Genomic DNA, 16,261 nt, shown 5'->3' on the forward strand with positions numbered 1-16,261 from the left:
GGTGCTCTGGGAGGGCCCAGAGGAGGTGATGGTGGTGACCAGGCAGGCTTTGAGAGAGTCACAGTAGTAGCTGGGGTTGTCTGCGCTGGTCTCCAACAGCAGCTGTACTGCCCGGTCAGTCTGGAGAGGTTCAGTATCAACACACACAGAAACATGCACACACACACACGCATACACACACGGACAAACACACACACGTACACACATTACAGTTATTACAGTTTCATTACATTTCTTGTCAACAGTGCCTATTCCCTCTCCTTCCTGCTCTTACCCACATCATCCTCCTCTCCATTCTCATTTTCCTGTCAGTCCCATTCTGTCCCGTCCCCTCACCTTACATCCCCCTCCTCTGCTCATTCCCCCCATCCTCCTCTCTCCCATCTCTCTCCCCCTCTCCCCGTTCCAAATTTGTCTCGGTGTTAAAATGTCCCGCAATTTACCTGAAACAGAGGTGCACCAACGCAGCACATTTACCCAGGTAATTTTCTGTCATGAGCTATCATCTCTCTCATCTCCGGAGCGCTCTGCACCGCCTGCCCCGGTCTTATGGTTTATAATGAGAGCGGGGAGGCAGGACCGTCTGCCTAACGCCTAGCGCTAGCTAACACTACTGCCTAACAGGGCTACAGCGCTAGGCTGGGTGGAGAGCACGGAGACGGAGGACGGTGGATGGTGCACACCGCCAGGGGCCATTTTACATGTAAACCGCGAGTGTGGAGGGGGTGAGGGGATCACAGCTCGGCGCAGATACGGCTTTCTGCTCTGATGAGGTTCCATTACCCCCCCCCCCACCCCACCCTGTCATCACAGAGTCTTTACAGCCGCATCACACCCGTCATTTTCTCTCTCTCAGAGAACCGGGGCCTTATCATCTTCCCATTACTCATTATTAGGCTGAGATCAGCCTGTCGTCTGACATCACACTGTTTGTGCGACCGAGCGCACGTGCACCATGTACGCGTGGGCGGGGTGCTTGTGAGCACAGGTGCAAACGCGTGTCCCTGTGTGAAAATGAGTTTCAGTGCGTAATATATGCTTGTGTGAGTGAGACACTGTGTGTATAATATGTGACTGTTGTGTTAGACTGTGTGTGTTGTGTGTGTGTGCGTGATGAGCTGTGTGTGTAGTGTGTGTTGTGCGGAGCTGTGTGTGTGTGGGAGGTGTGTGTGCGACTGTGTGTGTATGTGTGTGTGCGACTGTGTGTGTGTGTGCGCGCGCAAGCCACAGCCTCGTTTCTCGCTGTGGATGACACTTCCACTCCTCTAATTTGTTCCGCATTTGGACGAGATCCTGCATGAAAACTTTCTGCTATTCAGAGCATTTAAACAGGTGAGCCATCCATTAGGGGGGCCTTCTGAGGACAGGCCCAGCGTGAAAGCGAGGCTCTGGCAGGTAATTAACAGCGCTCAGCGGGACAGTCCTCCACTAATGACGCCCGCGTCAGCCGTCAGACTTCCAGAGGGGCGATGAAGAGCCGCGCGGGGACCAGAGAGAGCGCTGAAACTTAGCAGGGACGCTAACGTCCACGCAGAGCGCGGGGAAGCATGTGCGGGGAGACAGAACATGGCTGCTCTCCCTGTGTGAGGACAGAAACGCTGGGGGAGACGCCTCTCTGCGTTCCCCACGCAAAACTCCGCAAACCGCACCGCCACTCACGAGAGGATCGCGAATACAAACATCATCACAGCCGACCGAATCGTGTTTACACGCCCCCACCTCAATGAAATCATTTAAAAACAAAGTCTTTATACACGAATCCTTGCAATTCACAAGAGAGAGGGAGGGAGAGGGGGAGGGGGAGAGAGAGAGAGAGAGAGAGAGAGAGGAAACTGTATTGTGGGATTAGAATGCAGACACACGCATTGAAATGAAAACAATGCTGTGAAATAATATTGCTAATTAAACTTTAGCGCCCCAGATGCAGCTACTTGCCAGAACGTGTCAGATTCAGCTTCAGAGGATCTATTTCCAATAACACAGCTCACTGTAACCGGTCCTTTATTTTCAAGTGTGCAATGTGAGATTCTCTTTCTCACACACTACAGGAGCTTACTGTACCAACAAGGGATGTGTAGTCTGAGTTGGATGAGGAATCTGTGTACATCCATCCATATCTCTCTCTCTCTCTCACTTCCCCTCTCTATATATATACTCTGTATGAAATAACTAAAGGTGCAAGGCCTCCTGGGGAAAGAACACTATTGAATAATGGGTGTAATGACTCACCTGTCCCAGCAGGAGGAGCTGGTCAGCACACTTCTTGGTGTGCTCATAGCTGGACCGCTTCACTTCTTGCAGGTGAACTCTTTCCAGCTGAAAGCGCTGTGGGGAAGGAAGGGGAGATGGGAAGTTTCAATCTGAAACGCCACCGCGTACATCTTCCCTCAACTCTCAGTCCTCTGAGTCAGTTATATCACACCGGCGCAAAAACGCTGACTTACGTTTGATAATAAATTTCATTTCTAATGTTCATCGGTTCTCAACAAGAGTCCGGTGGTGCCTGAAATGGAGAGGGGGAGAGTCCGCTCTACCACGGCGAATCAAACGGAAAGCACATCAAACGCAAACCCTCCACGTTTCGGGGAGAGTAACAGCGATATCCCAGATGGAATTTTCCGGAGCGCGGTAGTCCGCAGGATTTCCTCGCGCGGCGGGACTGATCAGTTTCGCGGCCGGGCGTGGGGACGGAACGGGGATTACACGACGACGCGCCCATGAGGCTGACGGTAGGTCCGTCCCAGAGGGGAAAAGGCCCCAGAGGGCTCTGGTGAAGGCGGGACGACAGGACTGTCCGTTTCGCTTTGAGTCCGCTAGCTCATCCCCCCGATCTCCCACACGCTGCCGAAACCCACATCAATACTCAGGACAAACGGGACAGCGGGTCTCTCAGGGGAAAAGCCTGAGCTTTCAGAGCCAAAATGGCACCCCGCTGCTAATAAGAGCGAGCTATCAGGGACGCAGTCTGTGAGAGTCACTTTCCCGTTTGATATCAGGACTTCCCATGAGCACTGAGAAAGTGGAAAAGCTGCCAGCTCTCCGGCGCGTTAATCGATTAAACACGTCGGGAACTGCAGACGCAACACAAGCAGCGGAGCGGGGGACCCGCCACGCGTGACCCTCCCCCCGTGTTTCGCCTCACACGGCTCCCCGTCGCGGTCGGCGCTGGCAGGAGCAGGATTAGACGCCCGGACCCCGGGGCCCCAGAACAAGAGGCGCGCGGGAAGCCTCCTTATCTCCGAGCTCCTGAATTTAAACTCGTCTCTGGGACGGCGCCAGCGCAGCCGCCGAACGGAGGCGGTTCACCCCCGCGGCGCTACGGCAGGTCCAGGAGAGCCGTGTGAAAGGCGCATGGGCGATCAGCCCGCCAGCAGAGACAGGCAGGAGCAGCGGCGTGCGGACCGCCTGCCGGTGTGTGTGAGTCACACAGGCCTGAGGCCTGCAGGGAAAACACAGCAGCTGACTTACCAATGAGCTTTCAGTGGTTTAAACAAGCCCATTCACTATTTTTCATAATTCTGCTTTTATTCCTCTCCCCTTCATTTTTCATTTTAAACACCCACCCCCCCCCCCCACCCCCCATGTCATTGCTGTAGGACTTCCTGGTAATATGCAGATGAAATGATGTATTTAACCACCCCTGTCTCTGTGACTGAATGACTGAAGGGTGCAGAACGCATTCTTCACAAAGCCAGTCCCTGCCTGGCAATGCCGCCTGCAGCGTCGCCGTGGCGACCGGCTGAGAAACACACCCACCCAATGGCCAGAGTTTATACTTTAGCTAACTGACAGAGACATAGATGTAGCTGTGACAGGAAGATCAATGCCTGCACTTAAACCAACCCCCCCACCACCCCACCGCCCCCCCCCCTCTCCCCTTCACCCGCTCTTCCCAAGAACAAATCAGCCAATAATCCAGACTGAAATAAGACTGAGAGGTTGGGAAGTCCTTTCAGGACAGGCCCGTCTCTGCCAGCGCTTCCCCCACCCTTCTCCATTTCACGCCACAAATCGATTCTGCCCTCGGTGCGGTGGGCAGCGGTGGGAGAGAAGGCTTCTCGCCCGCCTGGGGCCAAGTCTGACAGGGAGGTCAGCGAAGACTGAAGAGGCCAGAGGTGCGGAGATTCGCCCACGGACATGCAAACAAAATCGAATCCCTGAAAGAACAGGGAGCCAAATCTGGACTGGATGTGCGATTGGTGAGTCAGTTTAATGTCGGGAGAACAAAGTGGGCAGATTTGAGAGCACTGGTCCTACATGACAGCTGTGGCCACCTGCAATCAATTCAGGAATTTAAAAAAAATTCTGCACAGGTCTGCCTGTGAGTGTGCTTACATACAATGCATTCATGCATCCATACATAAATACTGTGTGTGTGTGTGTGTGTGTGCACGTGTCTTGAGTGTGTGTGCATGTGTGCACGTGTCTTGTCCCTGTGTCCTTATGTAACTCTGTGTGCGTGTGTGTGTGTGCACGGGTCTTGGTGTGTGTGTGAGTGTGTGTGCATGTGTTTGTGCACGTGTTTTGAGTCTGTGTCTTTAAGTAACTATGTGTGTGTTACTCTGTGTGCATAAATACATATCTGTGCGTGGGCGCTTTACTGTGTGCTACCTGGAAGTAGGCGCTCTCACACAGCGTGTCGTGGCAGATGTCCAGGTGAGAGGTTGGCAGCCCCTGGGCAGGCTCCGCCTCCTCCGGGCCCTCAGGGACGGGCACGCTCAGCTGCCTGGCCTGAGAGAAGGACTGCAGGTAGTGCGCCGCCACCGTCCAGAACTGCAGGTCCGACTCGTCTCCAAACAGCCTGCGGCGGGCCGGTACACAGCGGGTCACTGCCCACTCCCAGTAACATCAGCCACGCTTCCCACTCCCAGTAACATCAGCCACGCTTCCCACTCCCAGTAACATCAGCCACGCTTCCCACTCCCAGTAACATCAGTCACGCTTCCCACTCCCAGTAACATCAGCCACGCTTCCCACTCCCAGTAACATCAGCCACGCTTCCCACTCCCAGTAACATCAGTCACGCTTCCCACTCCCAATAACATCAGCCACACTTCACACTCCCAATGAAATCAGCCACATTTCCCACTACCAATGAAATCAGCCACGCTTCCCACTCCCTGTAAAATCAGCCATGCTTCCCACTCCCAATGAAATCAGCCACATTTCCCACTCCCAATGAAATCAGCCACATTTCCCACTCCCAATGAAATCAGCCACATTTCCCACTCCCAATGAAATCAGCCACGCTTCCGCTGCGCCACTCAGAAATGAAGGCCGTTGCTAGGCTACGTCTCCAAGGATGTAAATCTGAAAAAAATTCTAAGGCAGTGGTAATATCGTTTAAAAAAAGGAGAGCTTCTTAATAGTACTTAAATGTATTCACAAAATGGAAAACCATTTCAAATGTGTGTGTATGTGTGTGTGTGTGTGCGAGTTTGTGTGCGTGCGAGTATGTGAGTGTGTGTGTGCACAGATTTCTACGTGTGTGTGTTTGTGTGTGGGCATACGAGTGTTTGTGTGTGTGCGAGTATGTGTTTGTGTGTGTGCGTGCAAGTATGTGTGTACGTGAGTGTGTGTTGTTGTCTGGAATGAGGGCATTTAGTTGTAGGAAAGAGGAGAAATGAGAAAGCAGGAGGGGGGGGGGGTGAACCTGAGCGACTTTTAAAAATGCATTATCTTTAAATTAAACACAGGCCAATGGGAAAAACATCATATGCACATTAAAAAGACATAAAAAGCACCATCAAAACCAACAAAAAACAAAACAGTAGAGGCACGTTCTATGACAAGTTCTGTGACAAATGAGGAAATAAAGTTGGAACAAAACACTTAGCTTACTGCTACCATCTCACCGAAACTGCAAGTGTATATCACAGACAAAACATTTACCACTGCACTCTGCAGAAAAAAACTAAGATAATCAACCTCTAACTTCAAAAGGTTTCACCCAAAACAAAAAAACAACTCACATTCACTGCTACAATAATAAAACAAGAAAGGGGGAACAAGGGAGGGCAAGACAGAGAGTGAGAGGTGGGGAGAGAGGGAGAGAAACACAATTTGATGGGAGGAAGAAAGAACGGAGGAGAATTAATGAGTGGAGGAGGAAGGAAGAAAAGGAGAGGGAGGAAGGGAGGGAGACAGTGGCGAGGCAAATAATGCCCATGCAGAAAAGGTCACTGTTAGCGGACAAGACCGATGGGCTCTGGACAGGGAAGATTTACTAAACTCCAGGGTTCATAAGCAGCATTTTTCACCCCTCTGACTAAAATCTCCCATGACACCGTTTCCCTCTTCAGTCAATATTTTCCCAGGTCTAGTGACCAGTGTTTCTGTCTGTTTCTGTTATAACACTGGGGATGCGGTTAGGTCCATGTGCCATGTGGGCGGGGGGGGGGGGGGGTGGGGGGGGTGAACGGAGACAGGCCCACCATCTCCTAAATCCAGGGAGCCCTCAGCACCACGGACAGCGCTGACCCCACCCACAGGTAAGCACAGCTGAGGCTGAAGGCTAATCATCCCAGGGACAGTTGGCTGACTTGGCTGGGCCTGGTTATGAGGCGTTCGCCTGCTGTGCTTTTGGAGAGACCTTTCTGTACGCAGCTGCCAGCGTACACAGCCTGCCTCTCAACAGACGTCATTTCTGGGACAAAGACTCTTTTATTAGTGTTATTATTTAGTTCGTCATCACAAGCTCATCTGGTGAATAGCTGGGAGGGCTCAATATGGGCTGATATTTTTTTGATATTTTTGGCTGGTTCTGGTATTCTTTCATTTCCAGGCCCAGAGTTTGTTTGCTGTTTTTTTTCTTCTCCTCGCCACCTGGTGTGGAGGCTCCCCACCTGTTTCTGCGGCCCATATCCATAAAATAAACAGCCATTTCAGTGGCGTGACGGAGGCGATGTGCGGTGCGGTTCAGCGGTCCGAGCGCCACCTAAAACCCACCCGTAAACACTCTCACATAAAGACCACCGACGGTAAAATCAGAGACTCTCCAGAGTCGCCAGATGTTCAGCTCCTGCATTTCTCTCATCCACTCTATCCTATCCTAATTCTAGAAGTTTTATAGCTGGTAACAGGATGTTTGAGTGCCAAATAACAGATTATGAATATTCATGAAGAGGCATGCCCAGGAACTCAACAACCAACCACCGTCGGCACAGCCTTAAGCCACGCCCCTTCACAAACATTCATAAGACTCAGCTCATGTGGAACATTTCAGCTCGTGAAAAGAGACGGTACTTTTAACATTAAGTGTTCGGGACCGATCATGAAGCTAGTCTGTAGAACCTGCGTGAAGTCATGGATACGGCGGGACAGAGATGGCGGAGAAGGACGGGCAGAGAGAGAGAGGGAAAGCACTCACCGCGACACCAGCAGGCAGCGCTGCAGCTGGTTCAGCTCAGGGTCCTGCAGGATGCCCCTGATGTCACTGAGAGACAAGCAAACACCACAGACATCACCAAACCCCTCCTGCTGGGGCTAAAATGACCCCCCCCCACCACGAGCCTGGGGCTCTGACGGGCTGCGGACGGGGAAGGAGCAGCACCAATCACATCGCTTCTAGATTATTCGGCTAAAAGGAACGGGGAATGGGCACACTGCACTATTCAGTGGTAATACAAAGATATATTTTTTTATTACTAAGTCATACAAAAGCAGAAAATTGCCAAAAAGCCCAATTCAAATGAGCAATAAAGCCCAGTTCTATCGCTAAGGCTACGCTAATATAATCAGCGGAAGTGCAGGACGCGCGTTGCTGCTGAAAGCCCGGGGGTGCGTGGGGCCTGGCGGGCCTGTGTGACTGAGGCGCCGGTGCACGCCGCCCCCCGCCCTGTCGCACTCTCAGAGCACTGACGCGTGCGCTCACTTGGAGAGGGAGTTCAGCTGCTCCTGGATGAGGCCCTTAATTTCGTCCTTCTCCGCGTAATCGCTGCACAAAAGGAGGAACAAAAAAAACAAGTGTTAGAGGAACTAAAGGAACAGATTAAGGCGGGCTCCACAGAATGCATATTAGACCCTTTCACCCTTTGGAATCGCATCAAAATTTCACAGAGCACATTCATTCTAAAACACATTCAGTCTTCAAAAAGGTGACAGTGATTTTATCATTTAAAAAATAATGAAACAGACTCATCCGTCCTTTGTACTGCTCAAACAGAGCAGTAGCAAGGTGAACGACTTTATCTAACCGTTCAATTAATGAAGTGATATTCAGGAGCAACCTCACTCCTACACCTGGAGAAGGACACGTATTGATGTATTGAAGCCCACCGGGCCGGCGTGAAGCTGGTTATTGATGCTACGCCCACACAAAAGTCTTTGAGAAGTTGTGCGTAATGGAGGGAAAGATCGTCAATGTCACGCCTACACCCTGGGCCATGCAAAGTTGCTTAGGATGGGGGACTGCTTTTGAAGTTACACTTACGCCCAGGCTACGCTAAGCTGAGTGTGACAGGGGGGGATGGTTATCGATGCTGCACCTACATCTGGGTGATGTCCATGGTGAAGGAGCCGGCCCAGGGCTGCAGCAGGAGGAAGGCCTTCAGAGTGAGGGAGGCACGGGGGGGCAGGAGGTACGGGCACCACACCGGCTCTGAGGGGGAGGGAGAGTGGGGGAGAGGGAGGAAGAGAGGTAGGACAGGGAAAAAGGAAGGGAGAGAGAGAGAGGGGGGGGATGAGAGATGGGAAAAGAACAAGAGAGGGGGAGAGAGAAAGAGAGAGAGAAAAAAGGTTGGAGATAGGAGTGAGAGTTGTGAGAAAAAGTCATTTTTATCATATTCTCGTAAATGACTAAACACCCACCCCTCATCTTTCTGCATATATTCTAACATCACTACTCTGGTACTATGTCCATGCAGATATTCACATGTGCTACCCTCATGAGCCCACGCAGTCATCCAACTTTTCACCACCGACGTCTCACCCTCTCCCGCCGCCTCTCCCTCCTCCTCTCCCATTCCCTCGTTCCCCTCCTCTCCTCACCGTTCAGGTCCTGCTCGTCCATCCTGTAGCTGGCCGACTTCATGGCCATCTCCAGGACCCGGATGCAGCCGTCGTCCGACGCCAGCACCACCTTGTCCGAGGTGCACCAGTCGATGTCCAGGATGCGGTGGGTCACGTTCCGACCCATCCTGAGGCTGCTCACCATCTGGACCTGCGCGGGAGAGAGGGGCGTGGTCAGGGCCGGGGGGAAGGGGAGGGGCCTGTGACGGAGGGGGGCGGCAGAGGAGGTCTTCCCTCTCTCTCTACAACTCTTGCTGTTTGCCAGAGGCAGTTTGAGACTTTCAGTGGATTGTAGAGTATAAAAACAGAGTGATGTCATCACAGGCACTGTGAGACGCCGATGGCAGTACTGATTCAGCGCTGCATTGTAAATCTCCAGGATTCAAACCGTGCTTAACACTCACAGATTGCCACTTTGGCCTCAGAAAACTGCTTAGATATAACATCATAAAAACACGGTCTCTCGCACTCTTACTCAAGATCTTTTCTCTGGCCTTTTCACCCAGAATCTGAAATGCCAGCAGGTTCCCACAGACCGACCCCCCCCCCCCCCCAATTCTGTCACACACGGACACGGCGCCGATATTTAGCGGAAACTGGGCCACCCCTGCCGAGACAGAACAGCCGGAAGCAGGGCGAGAGAAGCCGGCTCACAGGGGACATCTTTAAAACATTTTTATATATTTTTTTTTAAGAAAAGATAAGCGTAATTAACGGGCGCGTCTCGATGCCCGCGGTGTGCCCGCGGTGTGCCCACGCCCGCTCGTCTTCCCTCTCGGCCCTCCGCGTTCTGGCGTCTGCGGGTAAACACGCTCGCACTTGTCAGAGTTCAGCAGATAATTGCCACCGTGGGACTCGTTTCATTAATCGCTCTTTTAACGCTCCGCTCAGAGAGATCTGGAGAGAGAGAGAGAGGCGCCTCGCCCGCCCACCGCTCCGCGGAGCAGGGAGCTGATTAGACGGACGGCGGTGAAGGACGTGCGGGGCGCTGAGATTCACGGCCGCTAATAGATACGTTTCGTTCCCTTTCAGAGCTGGGGGTCACAGTGACATCATCTTTAAAAGAGCCGTTTAAAAAATGAGGGAGTTTAAGGGAAGAGAAAAGGAGCTTGTCACGCCCGCCACACCGGCCCGTCGCCACGGAGTTACCGCACGCGAACGCAGCGGCCAGCGAGTGACTCAGGTGGGGGGTGGGGGGGGTGGGGGGGGCGGCGGGGGTGAGTGGACAGTTTTGCTCCTGGGGGGCTGGAAACTTTCCTGGCTCAGTGAACTGACTGGCTGTGTGCACCAGTGCCTGTTCCGTCCCAGAGCAGATCAGAGTGAAGCGTTTGCTACAGGGGCACGGGGACGGCGTCCCGCTGCCATTCACAACCTCATCAGCAGATTGAGCTGTGAAGCCGGACCCCCAAACTGACCGCGGCTGATAAAATGAGTCCGGGAGAAACCCTGGAACCGAACGCCTTCCTGCCCTGCCCCCCCCGGTACAGGGAGTTTAGCCCCTGCCAGGCCTGGCCTGACCCCAATCAATCACCCGCACCGTGGCCCTACACGGGCTCCCTCCAGAAGGCTGGGGGCCCAAACCGCAGCTCGGCGTGCGGACGGGCCCGGCCCGAGCAGCCAGCTGGCTCTCCTGCAGGCACGGCCGCCAGGCTGCAGGCCCGGGTGAGGAACGCTCAGAGAGCACGCTCACCTCTTTGGTGTCCAGGCTGCAGGCCCGGGTGAGGAACACTCAGAGCACGCTCACCTCTTTGGTGTCCAGGCTGCAGGCCCGGGTGAGGAACGCTCAGAGAGCACGCTCACCTCTTTAGTGTCCAGGCTGAGGCCCGGGTGAGGAGCGCTCAGAGAGCACGCTCACCTCTTTGGTGTCCAGGCTGCAGGCCCGGGTGAGGAACGCTCAGAGAGCACGCTCACCTCTTTGGTGTCCAGCTGCGGCCCCGGTGAGAGCCGCTCAGGCGCGCTGCACCAATCTTCCGGTGTCCCACACGCTCCCTCCAGGCTGTGGCACAACCAGCAGCTCGGCGTGGACGCCCGTCCCAGAGCAGCGCAGCTGTCTTCACCCAGCCCCGGGTGGGATGCTCTGAGAGACCCACCGCGTTCAGACGCGCAGGCCGGGGCACCAGACACACCACCGTTCACACCTCGTGCGCTCGGCACACAGACACACAGGCCCACCCACAACAAACGCAGTCTCACCCAGCCCACTTCAGTACGCACACGCACACACACACACACACGTTCAGTAACGCGCACGCACGCGTGCACACACACACACACACACACACACACACGTCACAGCCCATCACATGAGCGCTGAAAGCCTCACTCTGTCCAGCACAGACACACACAGAGCCACAGTCACCCACACAGCCTCCCTAAAGACACACAGCTGCGCCAGGGGACTCACCGGGACAGACGGGCCTTCAGGTCCCAGAAGTTGAGGTTCCCGTCCACGTCCCCCAGGACCAGCGTGTCGCCCTTCCAGGCGATGCAAGCGATACTACCCATACTGCCCTGCAGCACACATCAGAAACATACAAACATCACAGACTCATCAGATGAGCGATGCACTGAACACACGCACGCACACACACGTTCTAGAAGGTATCTGCCCACTCTGTCATTTCCTGAGGAATGGGAAGGGTTAAACAAGCAAAAAACATTACAGCACCATGTGTGTGTGTGTGACATTTAAACAGAGCAACCCCTGCTCCCCTCTAACACACCCACATCCAGAAACATATTTCATTCATCCATTCCTCTCTCCCTTCCTCGCTTCTCCTCCTCCTCCTCCTCCTCCTCCTCCACATTTTCAGTTCAGGCCCATCCAGGGCCCACAGACAAAGAACTTTCCAGAAGTGAAACTCAAAGTTTAACTCAGGTCAGAAGTAAAATCCAATTCTGCATCAATCCTCTCAAACAGAAGTGTGCTTCGCAATAGCAGGTTTTAAAGCTGTTTACTAGCTCTCTCAGCCTCCCACCCCCCCGGTAAAAGCCATAGTCTTATTTAACAAGCAGTGGTTTCACTACAGAGGAATCATTTGTAAGTGCATTACTGGACGCTGCAATATATTTGCTGTCTGCCAATGAGAAGCGAACAAAACTACAACTGAAGAGTGTGTACAAACAGAGGGACAGAGGGGCTGAGAAGGGAAAAATCAATGACTGAGAGTGACATGCCAGTGCGTATGTGTGTGTGTGTGTGTGTGTGTGTGTGTGTGTCAGTGGGTCAGAGTGAGTGAGAGAAAGAAAGGGAGGAAGGGAGGAGAGACAGGGAATGCAGAGTGAGTAAAAGGAGTAGTGCAGAGGCAGAGAGAGGGAGTGAGAGAGAGAGAGAGAGAGAAGGAGGGGAGGTTCAGAGTTCCCTCGCAGGTGTAATCACATTCCAGTCCGGGCGTCCAGCGCTAGCCTGCGGGCGCCGCAATCAAACGCTAATGACGCCGCGGTCTGGGCTTCTCTCCTTTTTCCACTCAGTAAAGCAGAGAAAGGCTTCATTAATGATCCCTGCACCAGGAGCCTCTGCCCACAAGCCCTGCCTGTAATACCTGCCCTCTGCTGCCTCCGGCCTACAGGCTGCCTGCTGCACACACACCTCTCAGCAGCATCACACACACGTACACATGTACGCAGACACACACACTCACACAAGCATACGCACGTACACACACACACACAAACATACGCATACGCACGTACACACACACACACAAACATACGCATACGCACGTACACACACACACGCAAGCATACGCATACGCACGTACACACACACACACACACACGTGCCCACGTACACACACACACACACACACCACGAATGCTCATACAAACACCCCTGCACTCCTATCCGCAGAGACACTGAAGCGGAGGCAGGAGAGGAGGAGGGAAAACTGCGGTCGTAAAAAGAGGAGTTCGGCGGTGAAACCGAACGGATCCAACGCCGTTCTGAAGAGCCGCCACAGCGCCGAGCGACCAGAACCCAGAGCCGTGAATTAGAAGGTTCCAGAGGGAGCCCTGCACCAGTTGGGTTTGTTTTCCCGCCGATGATGAGAAGATTAACTGCCTTTGCAGACACTGCAGTCTGCACCCGCAGAAAGAGAGAGGGACAGACAGGAAGTTACCGGGAACCATGGAGGTACAAACAGGCGGGGGGGGGGGGGCGGGGGGGATAATTGCTTCTCACTTTGGGGAGGCAAAGGAGGGAGTAAGGAGAGGAGGTGGGAAAAAAGAGGTGGGAGACACAAAGGACAATAAAGAGAAGGGGAGAGGCTAGAGAGAGAAAAGTCTGTACTTTTATTGAAAAGAGTCCAATAAACAGGCCATTAACCACAAGGTTCTGAGGTTCACTAAAGTCAGCTCGAAAAACAGCGAACGTGCTCAGAAAAGCTCCAGCCCAGCAGAAACAACCAGGTCATTTCAGAAGGAAAAGCACGGCCATTTTCTACGAGGCACAAACAGGCAGCAGGCAAAATGGCCCGCTCTTTGGCCTGAGAGACACGGCACTGTGAAAGAGAGCCAGAGAGCGCTCCGGAGAGAAAACAGAGAGGTGGAGAGGTGGGGAGGTGGAGAGGTGGAGGGGAGGGGAGGGTGGAGAGGGGGAGAGGTGGAGAGGTGGAGAGGTGGAGAGGTGGAGAGGTGGAGAGGTGGAGAGGTGGGAGGGGGAGAGGGGAGAGGTGGGAGGTGGAAGGTGGGGGAGGTGGAGAGGGGGAGAGGTGGAGAGGTGGAGAGGTGGAGAGGTGGAGAGGGGAGAGTGGGAGAGAGGTGGAGAGGAGGAGAGGGGGAGGGGGCAGACGAGAGCGCCACTCACGTCGGGGGGAATCCGCGCCCCGTCCTTGACCGTGTTCCCCTCCACGGTGATGTGGTAGACCTGCCCGTCGGTGTCGGTGAAGACGAAGTGCTCCCGCGCGGAAATGCCCTGGCTGTGCTCGGCCTTGCTCTCCGCGTCCTGCAGCATGCTGGACACACACACACACACGCACACGCACACACACACACGCGCGCAGGTTAGAGCACCACACAGCGGCTGACGCGCCTGGCGGACCGCGACCCTCACACTGATGACGAGGACTCCACGCTGCTTGTCGACTCGACACGTGCGGCCATGGCCCAGCACAGCTGCTTTTCTTCAATTCAGGTTATGGGAGGGAGACCATTCCTGCACACACACACACACAGTCATTTAAAACACATCTCTGTATAACACCCACCTACACACACACACACACAATCATTTAAAACACATCTCCGTTTAACACCCACATACACACGTACACAATCATTTAAAACACATCTCCACTTAACACCCAGATAGACAATCATTAACACACATCTCCATTTAACACCCACCTACACGCACACACACACACACAATCATTGAACACGCTAGCATTCCCTTTTAATATAAGCGCACAGAGAGCCACTCAAACACATACACAGTAACACACCGTTTAATACACCTACACACACACACAGAGAAAGTAAAACACACCATCTAACACACACTCACGTACACAAACAGAATATCTTTTAACACACGTACGCGGTTTCATATCACATAATAGCCAGAACGCACCGAGAAACCCATGAATTACACGCACGCGCACGCACACACGCGCACACGTAAACATACAATTCGCCCCGATCCTCCGGAGAGATCCGTTTGCGTTCGGCGTGCGTGACTAACTCACGAGACCGCGCTCGCACACACCAGCGCCAAACAGACGTGAAAAAGACGGGATTATGGGAGAAATAACGCGGCGCGGAGGTGAACCCCGGCGTTTAAACGCGGCGCCCGCGGTCCCCGGCCCCGCGCGGGGTTTTTAACGCGCCCGCCCTGATTAGCGCGCTCGTCAGCGGGATGCTAGAGCCCCTCGGCGCGGGCAGGAACGCCGTTAAAGTGAATTCTGCCCGAATCGCTAAAGACCATTCACCCCAGAGCCGCAATCAATATGGAAATGGGCCTGCGACGGGAGAGCCGGCCGGGCGGGCGGGGGGGCGGGGCGGCAGGGCGGGGGGGGCGCAGCGCCGTCGTTAGCCTGATTATTTGCAGCGTTTGGCTTCCGTCTGCAGGAAAGTTAGCGGCCGGCTCTGGGCCCGGGCCAGCGGCCTGTTTTTACGAGCCTCCTTTGGGCCGACACCACCGCTCAGGCTCAGCCAGCGAGAGAGAGAAGGGACTGCATAAAGCAACCGCTCAGCTGGCACAGAGAGAGAGAGAGAGAGAGAGAGAGAGAGAGAGAGAGAGAGAGAGAGAGAGAGAGAGAGAGAGTGTGTGTGTGTGAGAGAGAGTGAGTGAAAGAGAGAGAGAAAGAGAGTATGTGAGAGAGAAACATAGAAAGTGAGAGAGTGTATGTGTGTGTGAGAGAGAGAGAAGGAGAGAGAGTGTGTGTGTGTGTGTGAGAGAGAGAGAAGGAGAGAGAGAGTGTGTGTGTGTGTGTGAGAGAGAGAAGGAGAGAGGTGTGTGTGTGTGTGAGAGAGAGAAGGAGAGAGAGAGTGTGTGTGTGTGTGTGTGTGAGAGAGAGAAGGAGAGAGAGTGTGTGTGTGTGTGTGTGAGAGAGTGTGTGCGTGTGTCTGTGTGTGTGAGAGAGAGAGAAGGAGAGAGAGAGAGAGTGTGTGCGAGAGAGAGAGAAGGAGAGAGAGAGAGAGTGTGTCTGTGTGTGTGTGAGAGAGAGAAGGAGAGAGAGAGAGAGTGTGTGTGTGTGAGAGAGAGAAGGGCACAGTGAGGACTAAAAGAAGGTGAGATGCAGGTGGCAGAAGAGGGCTTAAAGGTGCAGGAGCAGGATGAAGAGGGAAAGAGGGCGGTGGAGACTGTGACGAGAGCAAAGAGGGGTCTAAATAAAATCCTGGATCCATCAAACGGTGACCCTGAGTGGCTGTGTATTTGTGCACGTCAGTGTGTGTGTGTGGTGTGTGTGTGTGTGTGTATGTGTGCGTGTGTGTGTATGTGCGTGTATGTGTGCGTGTGTGTGTATGTGTGTGTATGTGTGTGTATGTGTGTGTGTGTGTCGAGTGTAGAAAGCAGTACCAGCGCAGTCACGGTGGGGAAGTTCTTCGCCATCTCCCTCAGCAGGGTTCCCGTCCTCACGTCCCACAGCTCCAGCGGCTTGTCTCTGAACACCACCACCAGGTACTGCCTGCAGGGGGCGACAACGGGCACGCGTTCACATCCAGAGTCACCCTCACCCTCGGACGCCAGCGCTCCTGAGCCAGCAGTGCATTCAGAGCTCGCTCTGCCAGGTTTATGCCCAGCAGACAGCTC

At 53.8% G+C, this 16,261-nt stretch overlaps 1 protein-coding gene across 1 annotated transcript in view; it reads right to left on the reverse strand.

The window, feature by feature from the left end:
• Window positions 1-16,261, reverse strand: part of wdr11 (WD repeat domain 11) — a 54,882-nt gene that overhangs the window by 8,806 nt on the left and 29,815 nt on the right. The window contains 15 exon segments of the mRNA XM_064318146.1: window positions 1-120; window positions 2,230-2,325; window positions 4,612-4,801; window positions 7,370-7,435; window positions 7,874-7,936; window positions 8,491-8,599; window positions 8,989-9,160; window positions 10,700-10,737; window positions 10,865-10,880; window positions 10,921-11,086; window positions 11,369-11,520; window positions 13,814-13,961; window positions 14,060-14,137; window positions 14,139-14,161; window positions 16,028-16,136. The exon segment at window positions 1-120 is cut by the window's left edge and continues 46 nt beyond it. Of these exon segments, the coding sequence (XP_064174216.1) occupies window positions 1-120; window positions 2,230-2,325; window positions 4,612-4,801; window positions 7,370-7,435; window positions 7,874-7,936; window positions 8,491-8,599; window positions 8,989-9,160; window positions 10,700-10,737; window positions 10,865-10,880; window positions 10,921-11,086; window positions 11,369-11,520; window positions 13,814-13,961; window positions 14,060-14,137; window positions 14,139-14,161; window positions 16,028-16,136 (1,546 nt within the window).

This window comes from Anguilla rostrata, chromosome 18 (genome assembly GCF_018555375.3).
Source record: "Anguilla rostrata isolate EN2019 chromosome 18, ASM1855537v3, whole genome shotgun sequence".
NCBI classification, from domain to species: domain Eukaryota; kingdom Metazoa; phylum Chordata; class Actinopteri; order Anguilliformes; family Anguillidae; genus Anguilla; species Anguilla rostrata.